Below are 16,464 nucleotides of genomic sequence, written 5' to 3'. Positions count from 1 at the left end.
GACATCTCACTGCACAGTGCGTACTTTGGAATCCAACCCAGAGTAAATAAATGCTGGCCTATCCAGTGGCAAAAGTAGAAAGACTGATTTAAAATAACAGGACAGAATAGGGACAAAACTGTAGTTTCATCTGACAAAGCAAATCTCTTCACCAGACTTTAATCCTAAAGTCTGGAAGAATTGAAATATGTCACCATCCTGGAGTTTGCATACCAAAATTAATCCTATTTAGTACATTTGATCTTTATCTAAACCTCTTTATACAGAGGATGAGAGACTTGACCCTGAGAGAAGGATTTCCAAGATGCCTTCAGTTGTTCTATCAGTGCTTGTTATTTGAACATGGAAAAAAGAAATCCCCCAGTTTCACAAATCAAACACTTCTAGGTATAAGCTGTTCTTGAAGGCTATCTGTAGGCAAGCTGCTGAAGAATAAGGGCAATAAATCACTGTGCTGCTTTTCCTTACACCCTCTGTTAGAACCATGCTTTCAGTGCTCAGAAGGGATTTCCAGATTACTCTCTTCTAGTAGGCAACCCTTCTTAAAATACCCACATTTTTAGTACTATCTGGCTTACCTTTGCTCACTTTGAAGCCAATCTGACTAAAGGACGCTAAGAGTCGGTCTTCAGTGAATGAAATCAGGGAGCTGTGGCTGAAGTCTGGCCACTCCCACCTCACACAGCAACTCTATTTCTGGCATTGGTGGGCTACTTGTGGGTAGGAAGTCACAGAAACTGGTTTCTGTTGTGGTGCAGAGAAACTTGCTGGCAGAAATTCTGTCTTAAAGAACAAGTAGGAAAACATTATTTCTAAGAGGTAAGATGAATGAGACTCTCCAGAAACAACAAGTTCTTAATATCGGTCTTAGTATTTTAAAAAGAATAGCCCAGAGAACAATGCTTCTAATTTGCTCCTTTTTCCCATGCTACTGCTTTTATCATTAACAAGAGAAACATTTTTACACCTGACATCACCACTCTTTCTTTTGAGCCCATTACCTTTACTAATGATTTCAATGAAATAAAATTTTGCTTCCAAAACTAAATTAGATATGCAGCATTTGCATAAATTAGTACTTGAAAAAAACCCACTGTACTGAATGTGCTTACTTTCAGTGTCATTGGCATTGCTTTGTCATTTTTTTCAAAGCTCTTGACATGGCATTCTTTGCATGATGTCTTGCAAGAATTGTCAAGAAAAGTACCAAATTTACATCAATTAAATAAGCTGTATTCAGGAAGGTAGTTGTTGAGGGTTTGCTAATGGGTAATGAGGAATTCTGTAAGATGGCTGACATCTAAGGCAGTGAGAAAGCAGTGAGAAGCAAGTACAAATTTTAGATCATACCGAAAACTTTACAGACATCCTGCTGTTTACCTACATTTTTCCTCCCTGTGTCTGTCATGACCAATTAGTTTCATGTCCCCTGGGTAATATAATGCTAATTAAATATTACAAACCATGGGGGAAAGTGCCAAGAGGTCTGTTTTTCTTTTGCTGTGCATTTTAACAGTAAGGGACAAGCACTAACCTTCCAATATCATATGCAAACTCTGTAGGATTTCCTTGTGACATTCCCAATCATAAATACTAATGTCCTATATAAATATGCAAAAGTTCAGTAAAATTCAATGAATGACAGCACAACTGAATGCTTACAAGCAGCACTAAAAAGGGAAGGATGAGAGACAAAATTAAGCAAGTTTCTTCAAAGAGCCAGGAGACAATTTGTAACTAAACAGTTTTATTGACTTTTTTTCCAAAATAAAAAACACAAAATAACCACCAATATTAAAGGCCATAGACAGCATTAACCAAATGAACCAGCCACTTGGTTATAGTAGCTGATAACTAGAATAACTGGATATTATTGCATATACGTCAGGTTCATTGATATATCCATTTCAGTTTGGCAAGATTACAATCATACAGTAGCTTTGGTTGTGTAAAACCTAGTAGCAATACTTACTTAAATGTGACTGGTTAACATTTTATGACAACAGCTATTTATCTTAGTCTTGACACATCTTCCATGTTCTCATTCCATGTTCTTCTCTGCATTGTCACTGACCAAGAATTAAGGAGACATATTTGCAACCATCATTTATAGCCCTTCTTTATCACCATGTGGTGATGAATCTCTCACTTGCTTTCCTCATAAAGGTTTGTAGAGCAGCTTCTCCTCCCATTCTGGGTGGCTCCTACCACCCAGCTGTGGTAGCCTCAGCTGAGCATGAGTCCATGCAGAATGCAAATATGTTGAGGTGATTATGGCTTTCAGGCCAAAGCCTTTCCTGACCTACAGAGCTGGGGGTGACTGTACTGCCTTGCCTTTGGATACAGAAAAAAAACCACAAAGAAACAGCTTTTCACATCAGTGTGCTGAGCTGCCAGCACAGAACAGTATTAACAAACCTAATACACAATACTACCTTGGTTACAGAGTTGTGCCTGAGACGCTGAACAGGATTGCATGTGTATGCTCTACAGTCTATGTATTTTAGTTTTGGTCTTTTAAAAAATGCTCTCATCCTTATATAATCTAGTGTAACATTGCAGCTTTAGAGTAATTGTTGATAAAAAAGTCATAAACACACAGACTATTTGGAAACACTGGAAGCTTTTTCTTGTCTTGCACCACTTGTGCAGAATTCCTACCTTTCTGCCATCAGTCTGCCCCCAGCATCCTGGGAACAGGAAATATATCCATAGGAAATATATCACTTAAAAATAACCTAAAACTCTCAGTTCTACCTGGGAAAAGCTATTAAAGAATTTGGATCAAACTGAAGTAATCTTGTGTGTAAAGACCTTTCTTCACTTACAAAATGCTGGAACACCAGATAAATTCTATTTGTTTGTGCAGCCCTTTCATTTGCTTACACTAAAGCAAAAAGGAATTCAGCATGAGGAACGGCTGCATGGTGAAGATCCTGCAGAACAAGGTAACTGCTATGCAGTAATTCAAATGCAAGCAGTGTAACTGCTTTTTGCATTCAGATCCATACTTTTATAAGGATATAAATTAATAAGCCCTTCTAAATGATTTTAGAAATATCCTCTTTGATCTAGACATATAAAACCTCTGAATACTTAGAATCACTACATTTCACATGGCCCACATAGTCATAATTATTTGCACTTACATGGCAAATATTAGAAATACATTTGCCTGCAGTTGAACAGGTCTATTATTCAGCTGAGCAAAGATCAAGCACTCTATATCTTACAGTTATTGGATCTTATGCTAACCCTTTGCTTCAGAAAGGGGAAATAACCATCTAATTGTATTAGCAGTGCACAGTAATTAGTTTAAAAAAGACAACCTATAGTAGACAACTAGATTTTTTCCTAAGATGACTTTTTATGAGATACTCTAAAAGCAGTCTCTTATGACTGAAGATTGTCTATTTCACTGTACTCGCATAGTAAAAATAGTTAAAATCTAATTACAAAGCTGCTACATGGTTATTTTGTGGTCTGTAAAATAAAACAGTATCCCGAATTTTATCTGAACAAAATACACCAGACAGTATAAAAATATGTCCCAACTGGAGACTGAAACATTAATGCTGGATTTGTGGGTTTTTTATATAAAAAATAATGTAATAATGGTTGACATTTATCTGCTTACCAGTCAAAAATATACATATGACTTCAAGGAGCTGTTCCAGGCTCATTTTCAGTGAGATTGTGCTTTTGACCCTAGCAGTAATAAATGCACACGTGGAACACAGTTTCCTGAAAATCTGAACTATATCTTACTTCTAACAATAAGATTAATTTCTGGCTGTGAATTTCCACTTATTTGCTTTGTTCAGGCAACTACAGCAGAGGAATTCCAGAAGCACCACTTCCGCTTTGAATGATGTTTGTTCAGTGCAACATCTTCCTTTTCTCTCTCCTTTTTCACTCGCTGGTAGTGATCTTCTTCCTTTAAATACCACACGGGTGGCCACCGATGCCTCTCAAAATATTCTTGATTATCTGATTAAAAAGAAACAATGAAAAAAATTCCCAAAGATGCCAGTAAGATACACAAATCCCAGAAATATCTTGCAGAAAGCTATGCAGCTAATAATTTATCCATTCTCTATGCTGGCTTGCTTATCAAGGATTCACCCAGTTTCCTCAAATGCTTTAAGTATGAAAAGACTTTGAAAGTGGTTACACACAAGAGGCATTAGTTCACCAAAAACTGAAAAAAATCAAGGCCTCTACAGAGTGTATTTTTCATTGCAGAGCCTGAAAAGAGCTCTGTTCCTTTTAGCATCACTGAATAAGGTAAAGAACACGATGCTTGCCCAGCAATCAGGCTAATGATTATGACCTTTCTTTTCAGATAAGAATTTATGAATGCTGTTCAGGATAGCACAGAGGTTCAGTCATGGCTTAGCTTTGTGAGCTCATCTTTGTCTTTATGTTTAATCAACTGGGTGGGGAGAAAGAAGGGGAATCCTGATGAAAACGGGTGGGGAAGTTGCCCATACCTGAAGATTTAGCTTTGATTTCCTTGCGGAATTTGGAGCAAACGCTGTTGTAATTGGTGCAGATGTAGTGCAAGCACCAAGCTGCCAGCTGGTTAGCATTGTGAAACTGTGAGGAAAAACAAAGAGCTTACTCAGTTTGCTGGGGTTGTCATTCATTTTGCAGCCCCTACTAACAGCTAAATCAGGAATGGTCCCAGCAGATGTTTCCTGGCCATACTCTCCCAGGAGTTCATTCTGACTACCAGCTCCGATCTCAGGTTATAAACATGAGCTAGATGCTGGCCACAGAGGATATGGTAACAGTAGTTAGAGATACTGCTTCTGTCTCCAACCAGGAGAAAGAAATGAAAGAAAAATTGTCCTTTTTAAGATAAAAATGAAGTGAGGCAAGCTGCTTTCTCTTGGGACGGGTTCACTTCTGATTTTGCAACAGGATTATAGGTATTGCATAGAGGGTCTTGAAAACAGCTGCAGGGAATCTTGCATGATGGCCAGTGCTTTAGTGCTACTTTTGTGCAGTGTTATAGTGCTACTTCAAGCCAAACTGCAGCTGACCCATTATTAGTGTGAAATCAAGAATAATAAAATTTAAGCAATATTTTAACTTGTTCCACTGTAGCTGGGAGTCTGCTGCATTTTAGGAAACAGAGGTGTGCAGTTTAACTGTGAGCTGGGGGCTCTCTCTTTTAATTATTTATGGGACTCAGGAAATATTGAAATGCATTTGAACTTAAGATTTGCACATACTCTGAATTATCAAATGATTGACTTTAAGTAGCCAGTTAAGTATTCAAGAAATGTTTTCTTTGCAGTACAGGTCTAAATATATCTCCAAGAACTGAATTGAAAAGAACACAAGAATCAATCACCATTACAAAGCTGAACAGCTTCATTACATGGCTTTTCATGTTAGTGCACCATGGGCATGAGAACATGGAGCTTGGAAGTTCCATAATCAAGACAAACTAAAATATATATTTGAAAGACAACTCCTCTGAGGTTACTTAAAGAATATTCTATCTTTGAAGTAATGAAAAAATAGTCTTTAAAATAGAAGATAAAACTAAGTTTTATCATCAGTCACTCTCAGAACTGCAGACTTTGAGCCATATAGAAGCAATGCTCAGAACCAGTAAAGAGCTAAAAGCAAGTCCTGCAGCAGACCATAATAACTTCAGAAGGCTGTGTACACTGACCTGTGCCAGTTCCAAATAGGAGAGGACTTCTCCATCTATTGCAACGCCGCTCATGGAGGCCTTTGTCAGCTCTTGCACTGCATGCTGCTCTGTTAGGGGAGAAAACTCATCACTCACGGGGGAAACAGTCACATTGCAAGGTCACATCATCTACTGGTAGCAAAGAACCCAGGCAGCATGTTCTCCCTCCTCCTGGCGTTAACCAGCATCATGCAGGGGCCACATTCACATCGATATCCTTAACAAGCTGAGATTTGGGGGAAGTCAAATTCTGACCTGTAGAGCTGCGGCTGAAGGTGTGGTTCATAACCACTTATAGAAAGACAAAGTTCAGCAGCCACTAGTCTCTCTCTGGCATGGGTATAATATTCAATTTCAATTAGAAATATGGATCCGCTGTCTCCCTTCAGTCATATAAAGTTTTTAAACAACAGTGCACTTGCCACTTATTTATTAATAAGTATACACACAGCATTGATAGAGAAAAGGTCATTTGCAGGCCCTCTTTAGGTTTTCAAATCAGCTGGTCCTAGGGATTCAGATGAAGGCTGACCAGCCCCCACAGCAACCACCTCAGTTCAAGATTCTCCTTAACTCTTTCCTAGAATCTTAAAAGTCTGAGTGTTTTTTGGAAACATTGGCAGTTGGTTTGATTCTACTGGGTTCAGTTGTTGGCAGTAGCCTTTGAATCCAAAATGATTTCACCAAGAATTAAATGGAATGAAATATTCTTAATACTGTATGTATGTTTACACTGCAATTTCCTCAAAAAATATTGAAAACTTCAGCTAAAATGTGCAAATAAAATCTGGCAATAAAGATTTGGTCTGTCAGAACCAGTAAAGACAAGAGACACAGTCCTGATGCACAACTGAAGGAGAGCCAGGGTTTGGTATGAGATTAAATTTTGCCTAAATGTAGTCCTGTAGGTAGGTGTAGCTTTGTTTTATCTTTCTCTGAGTTTTGATCTTGGTCATGTCTTCAGAACAGTGCCAAATTACTGACATAGAGAGAAATAAACACAACAACACAACCCAAACAACCCCAGAGGTCTGGGTTGTGTATGGATTTATTTCTAAAACTTTAGTTATATTCTAACCTGTAATTTTTCTTTAAATATGGGATTGAAAGGGTTTTGTTCCTGAAATGAGGGTTGAATCCCCATGGATATACCAAAACATCCAATACCATCTAGTGAAAAGGGACCTAGACAGCATGTCTAAAAACATGATCATCTAGGTAAGTTTTGAATTGGCTCAGTTACTCTCTTGAAGTGGAGCACTTCATTCCTTACTTAATGGAAAACCCAGAGTCCTTCCTGGGACTTCTTTAGGTAAATTAACAACAACAGAATGGATATTACAATCCACAGACATTATCCTCAATGCTAAAGAGCAGGTTTACTCTTTCTGTTTTTAAAGCATAGAAAATTTCAATGTTCTGAGCTGGATTAACATGAAACTAAAAAAGGCAAGAGAAAGACAAATGCATTTCTTGGTGTGAAAATACTGATTTGCATTACAATACTCCTCTCAGAAAAAAAAAAAAATCTAAAATCTCTGACACTTGAGAAAATTTTATATTTTTCAAAAACCATTAAAGCACATTTCAGCTGTTGCAGAAGATACTGCACAAATTGTTACCTGCTAGAGCAATCAGGTGAGGAAGGCAAAACCTATTTGCCAATGCAATTAACTCAAGGGTATCCAGTTCCTGACTGGAGGATAGTTGCTTGGTATACAAGTAATCTAAAACTGCTTGCATGGAGGTCTTGTTTATGTTGGGCAGAACTACCTGCAAAAGATATTTAAGAAAATAATTTATAATTATTAAGGGATTTTCATATAGCAGCTATATTGCACTTCTCTCACTTTGTTTGACTGTCCCTTTTTCTCTTCAAGGTGTTTCAGAAATGCAGGGAAAACATTTTTCAAAGCAGTCAGATCATATCCAGGTTATATCCGAGCTGGAATTGGATCCACATCAAACAGTCAATCTGTTCAATGCTCTCTAGCCTGCAAATTGACAGCTACACATAACAGTCACTGAGAACTTCCCATGCCAAACCTCCCTTGGTGGACTCCTTGAGAAATGTAATCTATCTGCTCCTGGCAAGGGATATTCTGTGGATTCTGAGAATAACAGAAAACAAAGGATAACAGAAAACCACCCCTCTCAGTCTTTTGGTAAATAACCAAATTATCCAGGTAAACAAAGTTGAGAAGGAATGAGAACTGAAGCAGTGAGGGAAAACAAAAGTAAGCCCTTTTGCCCCACACATGTAATGTGTAACCAGACAGAATGAAGCTACCAAGACTAGGACAAAAACTGTCTAATTTCTCATTGTAAAGCATAAACCTTTCATGCATATCAGCCTGGGAACTCTGGGAAGCAGCTCAGTTCTCCAAGTGAGAGCAGCCAGCTGTAAAACTCATTCATTATTGATGTATTTTTGTCAATGCAGAGAACTGTAAATTTAATGAATGAATTTATAAAGTGTGCTTCAAATACAGAAAAGGTGACATGTAAAAATAAATGTTTTTTTATTATTTCTAAACCATTCAGTTCATACCTACCTATATTTTAAAACATCCAAAAGCATTACTGAATGCTTTAAACTCTACAAAATGGAAGCTAAATATTTTAAATTGGAAAGATGAGCTAAGACTGTGATGCTAATCATTAAAAATAGGCTGGTAGAAAATAACTATGGATTCTTCATAGTAAAATGCTGCATACTAGAATCAAACTATGTATTTTTATTGAACCACTTGTTGAGTATGCCTCTGGGAAAAGAATTATGTTTATAGCTGAATTAGAAAAAGCCAGAAAAATCTAAGTAGAAAAATATCTATTAGAATATTAAACACAAAAAACATGAACACTTCATATAAGCATAATTGTATGGAAAGCAACAAGAAAACCAAACAAAAAAAATAAAACTCAGTATGGCACAAGAAGAAATATTAGCAGAGTGTTTGGAATTTGAAAAGTATACTATGAAGGCACATGAAAATGCAGGGCTTCTTCTGCAAAATCTTATTCAAAGTTTGAGATCTTTTAAATTGTATTGCATACCTGCTTTACTCCAGAAGACAAGATGGTGCATTACAGAATCTATGCTGAGTTTCTACTAAAGTTAGTATAACTTCTCCTAAAGTTAGTTCAGTTTCTACAGTGTAAACAGCTCCCTTTTCTAGTTTAACACTCAAATGTTCTTTAACCCTTCTTTATCTTTAATTTCTTTATCAATGTCCCTGCCCCAAGTATTCTTTGCAGTGATTTTAATTATATAAATATATATTCACAAAATCTAAAAAAATATGTTAAAGAAATTCACAAAATCATACTTAATTTCTTTCCTCATATTTAACATTTTACAGGACTTGGAGTTTAAACACACACTGCAGTGCTGGAGGAAGACTTGTGCATTTGAGAAGGTATGTTATCTTCCTGGGCAACCTTATTTAATGCCTTAAGAAGAAAAGGTTTGCAAGGAAGAATAAATCCCTGATTCTAGGGATTGTTGCAACCTTTCAAACAGATGATGCTTCCATCATCCTAAATCCATCAGACATTGTAAACAAAAGAGACAAAAATAGACAAATACCTCACTGTTGGAGCTTTCAATAAATGATCCTCCAAACATAGCAGACATCCACTCACAGCTGCAGATCAGCAGTGGCTTGTGGGCCTTGATGCTTCCATCATCCAATTTAAATGTCACATCTGCCATGGGAACAAAGGCACAGGACTGCTGCAAGTCTGTGTCTAAGGTGTAACCTTGTCTCAAGAATGTGTTTCATTGCATGCTGTTAACCAAGGACTTCCTTCATTTCCCATGAGCTCTTCCTCAAAAATAACTCTTGCATTTTAAATAGTGAATGAAAAGCCTCATTTGTAAAGGGGGATATTGGATGTTCAACATTTCTGAGAATTGGGTCACTTATTTAAAAGCTGTGAGTAGATTTTGAAAAATGAAATGACAGAATCCCAGGTTGGAACAGTTGGCCTGAGTAACACTATTTTGGGCTCATCCCTCCACTCAGAACAATGTAAGCTGTCACATTGTTTGAAGTCTATGAAGTGAAAGTAAAATGAGAAATAAAATTGTTCTCTTCCTGCTTAAGCATGTATTTACTTACCAGAAAATGTCCCTTTGCAAAGGCACTCTTTTATCCGATTGGCTTTTCTGACATGAAATGCTTTAGTAATCTCTTGATTCATGAAGGCTTCTTTATTCATAATATTCTCCACCATCATTCGCAAGTCAAATACTTCCAAGATTTCAGCAATCTGAGCCAGTCTGGTGAGGTCTTTTTCGTTTTCATCCAGTTGGCCTGTGTACAAAAACTGCAAAACAGTTTTAAAAGGTGTGGCCTGCACAGATGAATCCATTTTTACCACAGTGACAGGACACGTCCGCTTTGAGACAGGATTCACTTGCATTTCCTTATGCACACTAACAAACCCTTTACCCCAGGATGAGAGAGATCTTGCTGCAGAGTTTATTTCACCAGATTCAGGTTCTAGCATGTTTAAAGACTCACTGCTTTCTGGTGGGGGAATTTTAACATCAGAAGATTTCAAGGATGCCTCATCACTGTTACTGTTTGTCTCGAGGTGACTTGTCAGAACATCTGTATTTGTATTTTCTTTATTACACTGTGTTTCATCTAAGTATGGACTTCCCTCACATTCCATTAAGAAAAGGTCATAAAACTTTGAAGAGGAGGTAGCTAGGTAAATCTTGTGAGCAAAAATGCAGTCCTGCTCCTGAAGAACAAACATGACATCTGCACACAGCGGGCTGTCCAATAAATATCCAGCTTCATTCATGCTCGGCATGGGACACTCGGGGATTTTGATAACCGGAGGAGGGGCTTTTGGAGGTAGGAATGGAGCCTGAAGCAAAGGTTTTTGGACCTTCTTCAAATGAGATTTCCAGAACTGCAGGTGTCTTCTGGAGATCAGAGCAGCTCTAATTGCATTGTCAAACACATCTTTAATCCCAAACTGGTCAAATACACTGGTTTCATAGTAGGGTATCCCGAGTTCCTTGGCAACCTCTCTGCCTCTCTCTGGTGGCAAAATGTCTCCCCTTTTTATCGGCCTAAGGTCAAACAAAAAATGAACCTTGTCACACAGTTACACTAGAAAGCATGGAATTTTACCAAATATTCAGCACTAAATCTGAGAAAACTATCACTCAAACGAAACAAAATATAAAAACTAAGCACACAAAGCCCTTTAGAAATCTACAGTCCTGACTCCACAGAGTTTTAGAATAGCACATACTTGTAATTTCATTTAAGTTTAGTCTTCACAGTGTTACTAAATATATGTAGAAATCATTTACGTGAAATGGAGCTGCTTCTTACTTAAAGGGAAATTTACAGTAAAAAGATTTGATAGGATGCCTGAGAACATTAATTATTTAAGAAACCTCCTACCACCCATTACTACTCAGATATTCTGTCAGAACTTTTCTTCGTATCCATCATTTAAACCCGAATTGAAATAAAAATAAACATAAAAAATGCCAGAAATACAGCTAAATACGAAATGGAAATATTTCTTAAGCTCATGGATTTAAAGAAAATCATAGTAGCCTATGGCAAAACACTAACTGAACATACACTGCAAGAGATAGGCTTGTTTTGTCTCTAGAAGTATTATGTGGGAACTCATGAATTTCCAGAGCAACTCTAGTACATGATGCAGGGTAAACAAACCAGTAAAAAGTCTGGGCTAGGATCCATTTTCCCAGGAAAAAATCATTTCCCCAAAAGACATGACCCAAGAGTGTGTTCTCTGAGCCCACCCTATTGGGCAGACACGAGCTGGCACAGATGGAACATACCCCAGACAACAGCTTGCTGAGTGCCAGCTAATAAATAACCAGTTCAGGTGGCAGAAGTCTGTGCCAGACACGCAGAGTTCTGACTCAAACTTAGTAATGGTGAAATCGGGGAGGAGGATTAGGGCAGAAGAAGAGTTTTGAAAAAAGACCATTTCCTTTTAAAGAGTCAACCAAAAAGCATGCCCTGCCTGTACAATAAAGAAATGTTTAATAAGCAAATAAACGTATAAAAATCATATTGCTAAGTCACAAGTTTGACTGCAATGCAATGCAAAGTTTTCTAAGGGCCCACAAAATATTAATTCAATATCTTTATGGACATTTGTTGCAGTACAGTCATTAATTACGCAATCATGGATATTATTTCCTTGAATCTGGTCTCACTGAGAGTCCCATAAAAGGGAAAAATTAGAAGCAAGCCAGTTATTGTGGGACTGTTGTGGCCAAATATGTGAATAGTTGTATCTTGTATCTGGGAGAAACAAAGCTTCTCCAGAACAACCCCCAAACTCTCTTTTAATCTCAGAATTTCTAGAAGTTTAATTTGCAACCATTTCATTTTCTGCTATGATCTAGGATTACATTTGCAAAAAAAAATTCAGAATTAAGAAAATTCAAGTAGAATCTGCCAGTTTAAAACAGTACCTGACAGTAGTGAGACGGTAGAACATGATACACATGTTCATGGAGAAAGATACTTAAGAAAACATTCAATAATCCCGACCATCTCTATCTTACTGTAGTGTTCTGCCACTCAAAAAAGTTTACACATCAATGTGCAAAAGTTTTGTGGGAAACTTAGTAACTGTGTGTGTTAAAGAACTAACCAACTCAGACAACAGAATTTAAAAAAGAAGGAAGCACAAATACTCTCATTGTGCAATACAAAAGGAAACTAGGCTCTCCAGTTTCTGTTTTGCAAGTATTGTACCTGATTACCAAACTGATTTTTTTTTTAATCTTATTTTTGTTTAAACTTTACCTTGCCAAAGGCCGTCTGGCTCTGTTAACAGCCTCGAGATCTGCATAGCGGAGATCCAGCTGGCAGCCCACCAGAATGACAGGTGTGCGAGGACAGAAGTGCTTGATTTCTTGATACCACATTGTTTTCACATGATTCAGGGAATTAGGATTAGCAATTGAAAAGCACAGAACAACAACATCGGACCTAGAAAGGTAACAAGAAAATACCTGATGAAAACCCACAAATGATTTTTGCTGCAGTTTCACCTATTTTCATTAGTACTCCACGCTGCTCTTTGACAAACGTGCTGGTACCCAGATGTCAGAATACATGTTGTTCGTGCAGAGGTGTGAGAGAAGCTACACATTTCACCACAAAAGCATGGGAGCACAAAGCCACATACCTAGGAAGCACTGCCCCTCCATGCCGAGATGATCCCAGCACGTGAGCGGAGAAGAAGAGAGGTAGGGCTTTCCATTCTCTACTTTTACACAACAGTTACTCACAGGCAGCCATTGCTCCAGAAATAATTCTGCTGACTGGACACCTAAACTGCAGTTCAAAGGTCATTAGGAATTAGAGAGGAACTGTGCAAAACTTCAGAACAGCCACACAGGCAGACACAGACCACTTCTGAACTCATCATGGAGAAATACCTTTACTGCACTGTTTGAAGTACTGTGGTGGTTGCCTTTGCAATGTGCTTTGCACAGCAATTCTCCAATGTCTTTAATAAATAACCTGTTAGAAGGGCAAACTACAGCAGAATGACCACTTCTACAATATCAGCAAAAATAAACATTACAGTGAAAATAAGGTCAGTAAACTGTAGAATAGGACACTGGCTTAAATTAGAGTAAGCATGACAATATTTTCAGGCTTTTAAAGGTTTCTAAGAAAACAGAAATTACTTCACTAAATAAACTTGCTATATAAATTCTAAGTATAAGGATTAAGGTTGACAGTTCATCCACTGAACCACTGCTTAACTCTTGTCAGAGATGGCACCCAAAGGCAGAACAATGATTGAATACTTGTCTCAGGGCATACCTAACTAGGGGCAATCTCATTATTTACAAATAAGCAATTCTCAAGCTCTTGGGTCTCTTATGGGAAAAAAAATAGAAAAGAAAAGAAGAAAAAAAAAAGTTGAATTTAAACTCTTGAGAAAAACTGAGGAGAAGGGATATTTAGAGGAGGCTACTTATTGCTACAGAATTGTCAACAGGATAAGCTCTACCATCTCTATCTCAGTTCTATTATTCTTTAATTTAGCACCAGTGTGTTGTATCTGCAGTTTGTGTCATGTACAGAGCATCAGCAGCAGTGAATCTTAACATGCACCTTTTAAATAATGAAATACCTCCTCAGTAGTGCTGCTTTCTACATTTCACTGAGGGCATAGATATATCCAGCTGTTTCTAAAGACAGCTGCACACAATATGGAGACTGCTGTGAGCATCAATTTAACGCAAGAGAAATGCTCCTGGTCCAAATTTCTGTCTTATATAAACCTGCAACACATCTGTCATATCTAGGAACAAGGCCTTTTCAAACTGGAAAGTTCTCCAGTAAATAGTAAAGGGCTAAGCAGCCAACAGAATGGTCTGCTGCATAGCTGAGGCAAACTCACTCTACTCAAGGTCAGGTAAGAGTAAAATCTAAAACCCAGCAGACATTTGCTCAGCTCCCAGAAAGAGAAATCAATGTACAGTTAAGATAAAAAAACCTCTATGTTACATGTATTCTAATATGGTCAATTGTTTAATTCAAGGCCACCACAACTGCTGGAGTGGCAAGCATTGGCTGCCTGGCTGCTCCTAATGACAACTAAGCACCTTAGAGACACAGCCTGTCCAGCATCCTTCAGAAATTAATAGCTAAGCCCAGTAATTGCAGTCACGAGGATCCAACACTCCTGACTTTACAAGCCACAAGACATGCACCACATCTCCCAGAAAGCCGAAAGGAAACAACTCCAGCAGGCGTTCACAGGCAGGACACACCAGCTGCCGGTGCCCGATGCTGGGCTGGGCACAGCCTGCGCTCCAGAGGGAGCCGGAGTGAGCTGTGTCCCTGGGCACGGCTGGCCCAGACACCCAGCAGGCTGGCCCCAGCACAGCCCTGCATGTGTTACAGCCCTTGCCACCGTGGTTCTTGAGCAGCACCTCCCCTCTGACCTTTGCTGGGCAACTCTAAAATGGAGCTGAGCAAAGCTGGGTTAATTTCCCAAAACTTACTGCACTGCACCAACAGGACATTCTCACCTTACTGCCTTCTGCATGAAAAAAATAACAAAGTAAAGAGGTAAAAAATTTGATTTGCAAATTATTTATTCTGTATTAAAACCTGGACTTCCCCATAAAAGTTCTGCACTGGGCAGAGAGAAATTAATGGTTCTGTGCCATAAAAGGGACGTATGGGAAATCACTGGGTAGTGGCGGAGTTCACATGCTGAACCAGCACCACAGCTGGCTCTCCTAGCTCACAAAATACAGCCACTCTATCATAATAAATTAAGTTTTCATTCAAGTCATAAGCACAATTTGCACTCAGTACAAACTGGAGACAGAAGTGTATGAGGAAGATTAACCATCTACATAGAACTGAGCATTTGAGGAAACATGTCCTTTGGAAACTTTAATTAAAGTACCTGCAATTCCTGTTAATGTCAAAAGCACTTTTACAACTTGCTAACCACAGTACAAAGTTTGGTTTGACATTTGTTCATAAAAAACAGACCCTGTCTGCTTTAATATTATGCATTTAATGCATTAATATTTCCTAAACATTAAAAATTTACCAATGTTATTTTAATATTCTCAGGGAATGTAAAAGGGTATGATTTTTAAAAAATGTCTATTTTATTGCTGTTTTTGTGCAGTTACTTTTTGTGTTGGTTACCTAGAGAACAAGAAAGAAGAAAAACAGAAGTAAACCTGATTCATCCTTTCTCTCTGCAGCAACATATTTAAAAATACCAGCTGCATTTATTCTAAAAGCAAAATTTCATAGCCATTTCCCAGTAAAATTCAGGAACAATTAAAAAAAAATTATAACTCTGAACACCAAGAAGTGGTTTATAGAATCATTGAAGAGTTTGGGTTGGAACAGACCCTTAAGACCAACACTTTCCATCCCCCTGCCATGGGCAGGAAGACCCTCCACTAGCCCAAGTTGCTCAGAACCCCTTCCAGCCTGACCTTGAATATTTCCAGGGATGGGAGAGCTACTTCTCTGGGCAACCTGTGCACTCACAATGTATTTAATGTCATTTTAAACATTTAATGTCTATTTTAAACCTCTTTCAGTTTAAAGCCATTTGCCCTTGCCTTGCCACTACATGCTCTCGTTAAAGATCCCTCTCTAGCAAATGCTTTAGAACTTCTCCATCACATTCCTCCTGGAGTACCATCCAATGGAGATGGGCAATAGATAAGGCACTGTGTGCATCCACCTTTGTTAAATACAACAAATGTATATATATATATTGGATATACCTTTATTTGATATTGAAACATCATGAGAAACAAAGCATTGTAAATATATATAACTCAGCAAACAGAAATGGAACCTTGGATGTCCAACACTGTCTTGTAGATTCTGTGGCACAAACTGAAAATGCATAGCTGTTTTATATTTCATATTTTCATAGGTTTATCAGGAAAAAATTGTAAACCATCTATTCTTATTTGAACTTCTGAGCCTACTTAAACATTACCAAAGCCCCCTAATTTCTTTGTGACTTGCTCTAGCACGTGATCAACCACCAGTGAAACACTCTGTGTCACCAGTGGAAGAAAGCAGGTTTCCTTCTACTCCCTGGGGCTCCAAACAGGGAAGAGCACAATGTAGATGTGTGGCACTTGGCAGGGAGAAAGGGGAGAAGATACTTTCAGCTGTAGGCAAACCACCCACCACTCCCATTTTTGTCACTCCCTGTCTGAC

The 16,464-nt window shown here is 38.1% G+C and overlaps 1 protein-coding gene across 6 annotated transcripts in view; it reads right to left on the bottom strand.

The window, feature by feature from the left end:
* Positions 1–1,730: 1,730 nt before the first annotated feature.
* Positions 1,731–16,464, bottom strand: part of RHOBTB1 (Rho related BTB domain containing 1) — a 52,424-nt gene continuing 37,690 nt past the window's right edge. For 4 of the 6 annotated variants that reach the window (XM_056494754.1, XM_056494756.1, XM_056494755.1 and 1 more), the window contains 7 exons: positions 12,535–12,720; positions 9,835–10,802; positions 9,300–9,418; positions 7,333–7,483; positions 5,690–5,778; positions 4,494–4,599; positions 1,731–3,990 (listed from right to left, as the gene is read on the bottom strand). In XM_056494754.1, the coding sequence (XP_056350729.1) occupies positions 3,821–3,990; positions 4,494–4,599; positions 5,690–5,778; positions 7,333–7,483; positions 9,300–9,418; positions 9,835–10,802; positions 12,535–12,720 (1,789 nt within the window). In that variant the 3' untranslated portion in view covers positions 1,731–3,820. Of the gene's footprint in view, positions 3,991–4,493; positions 4,600–5,689; positions 5,779–7,332; positions 7,484–9,299; positions 9,419–9,834; positions 10,803–12,534; positions 12,721–12,919; positions 14,119–16,464 lie in introns of those variants that run through there. The other 2 variants (XM_056494759.1, XM_056494758.1) reach the window with 2 other exon arrangements.

Source organism: Oenanthe melanoleuca, chromosome 6 (assembly GCF_029582105.1).
Source record: "Oenanthe melanoleuca isolate GR-GAL-2019-014 chromosome 6, OMel1.0, whole genome shotgun sequence".
Lineage (NCBI taxonomy): Eukaryota > Metazoa > Chordata > Aves > Passeriformes > Muscicapidae > Oenanthe > Oenanthe melanoleuca.
The sequence above is the reverse complement of the archived record's forward strand: the minus strand, read 5'-3'. Positions and strand labels throughout refer to the sequence as shown.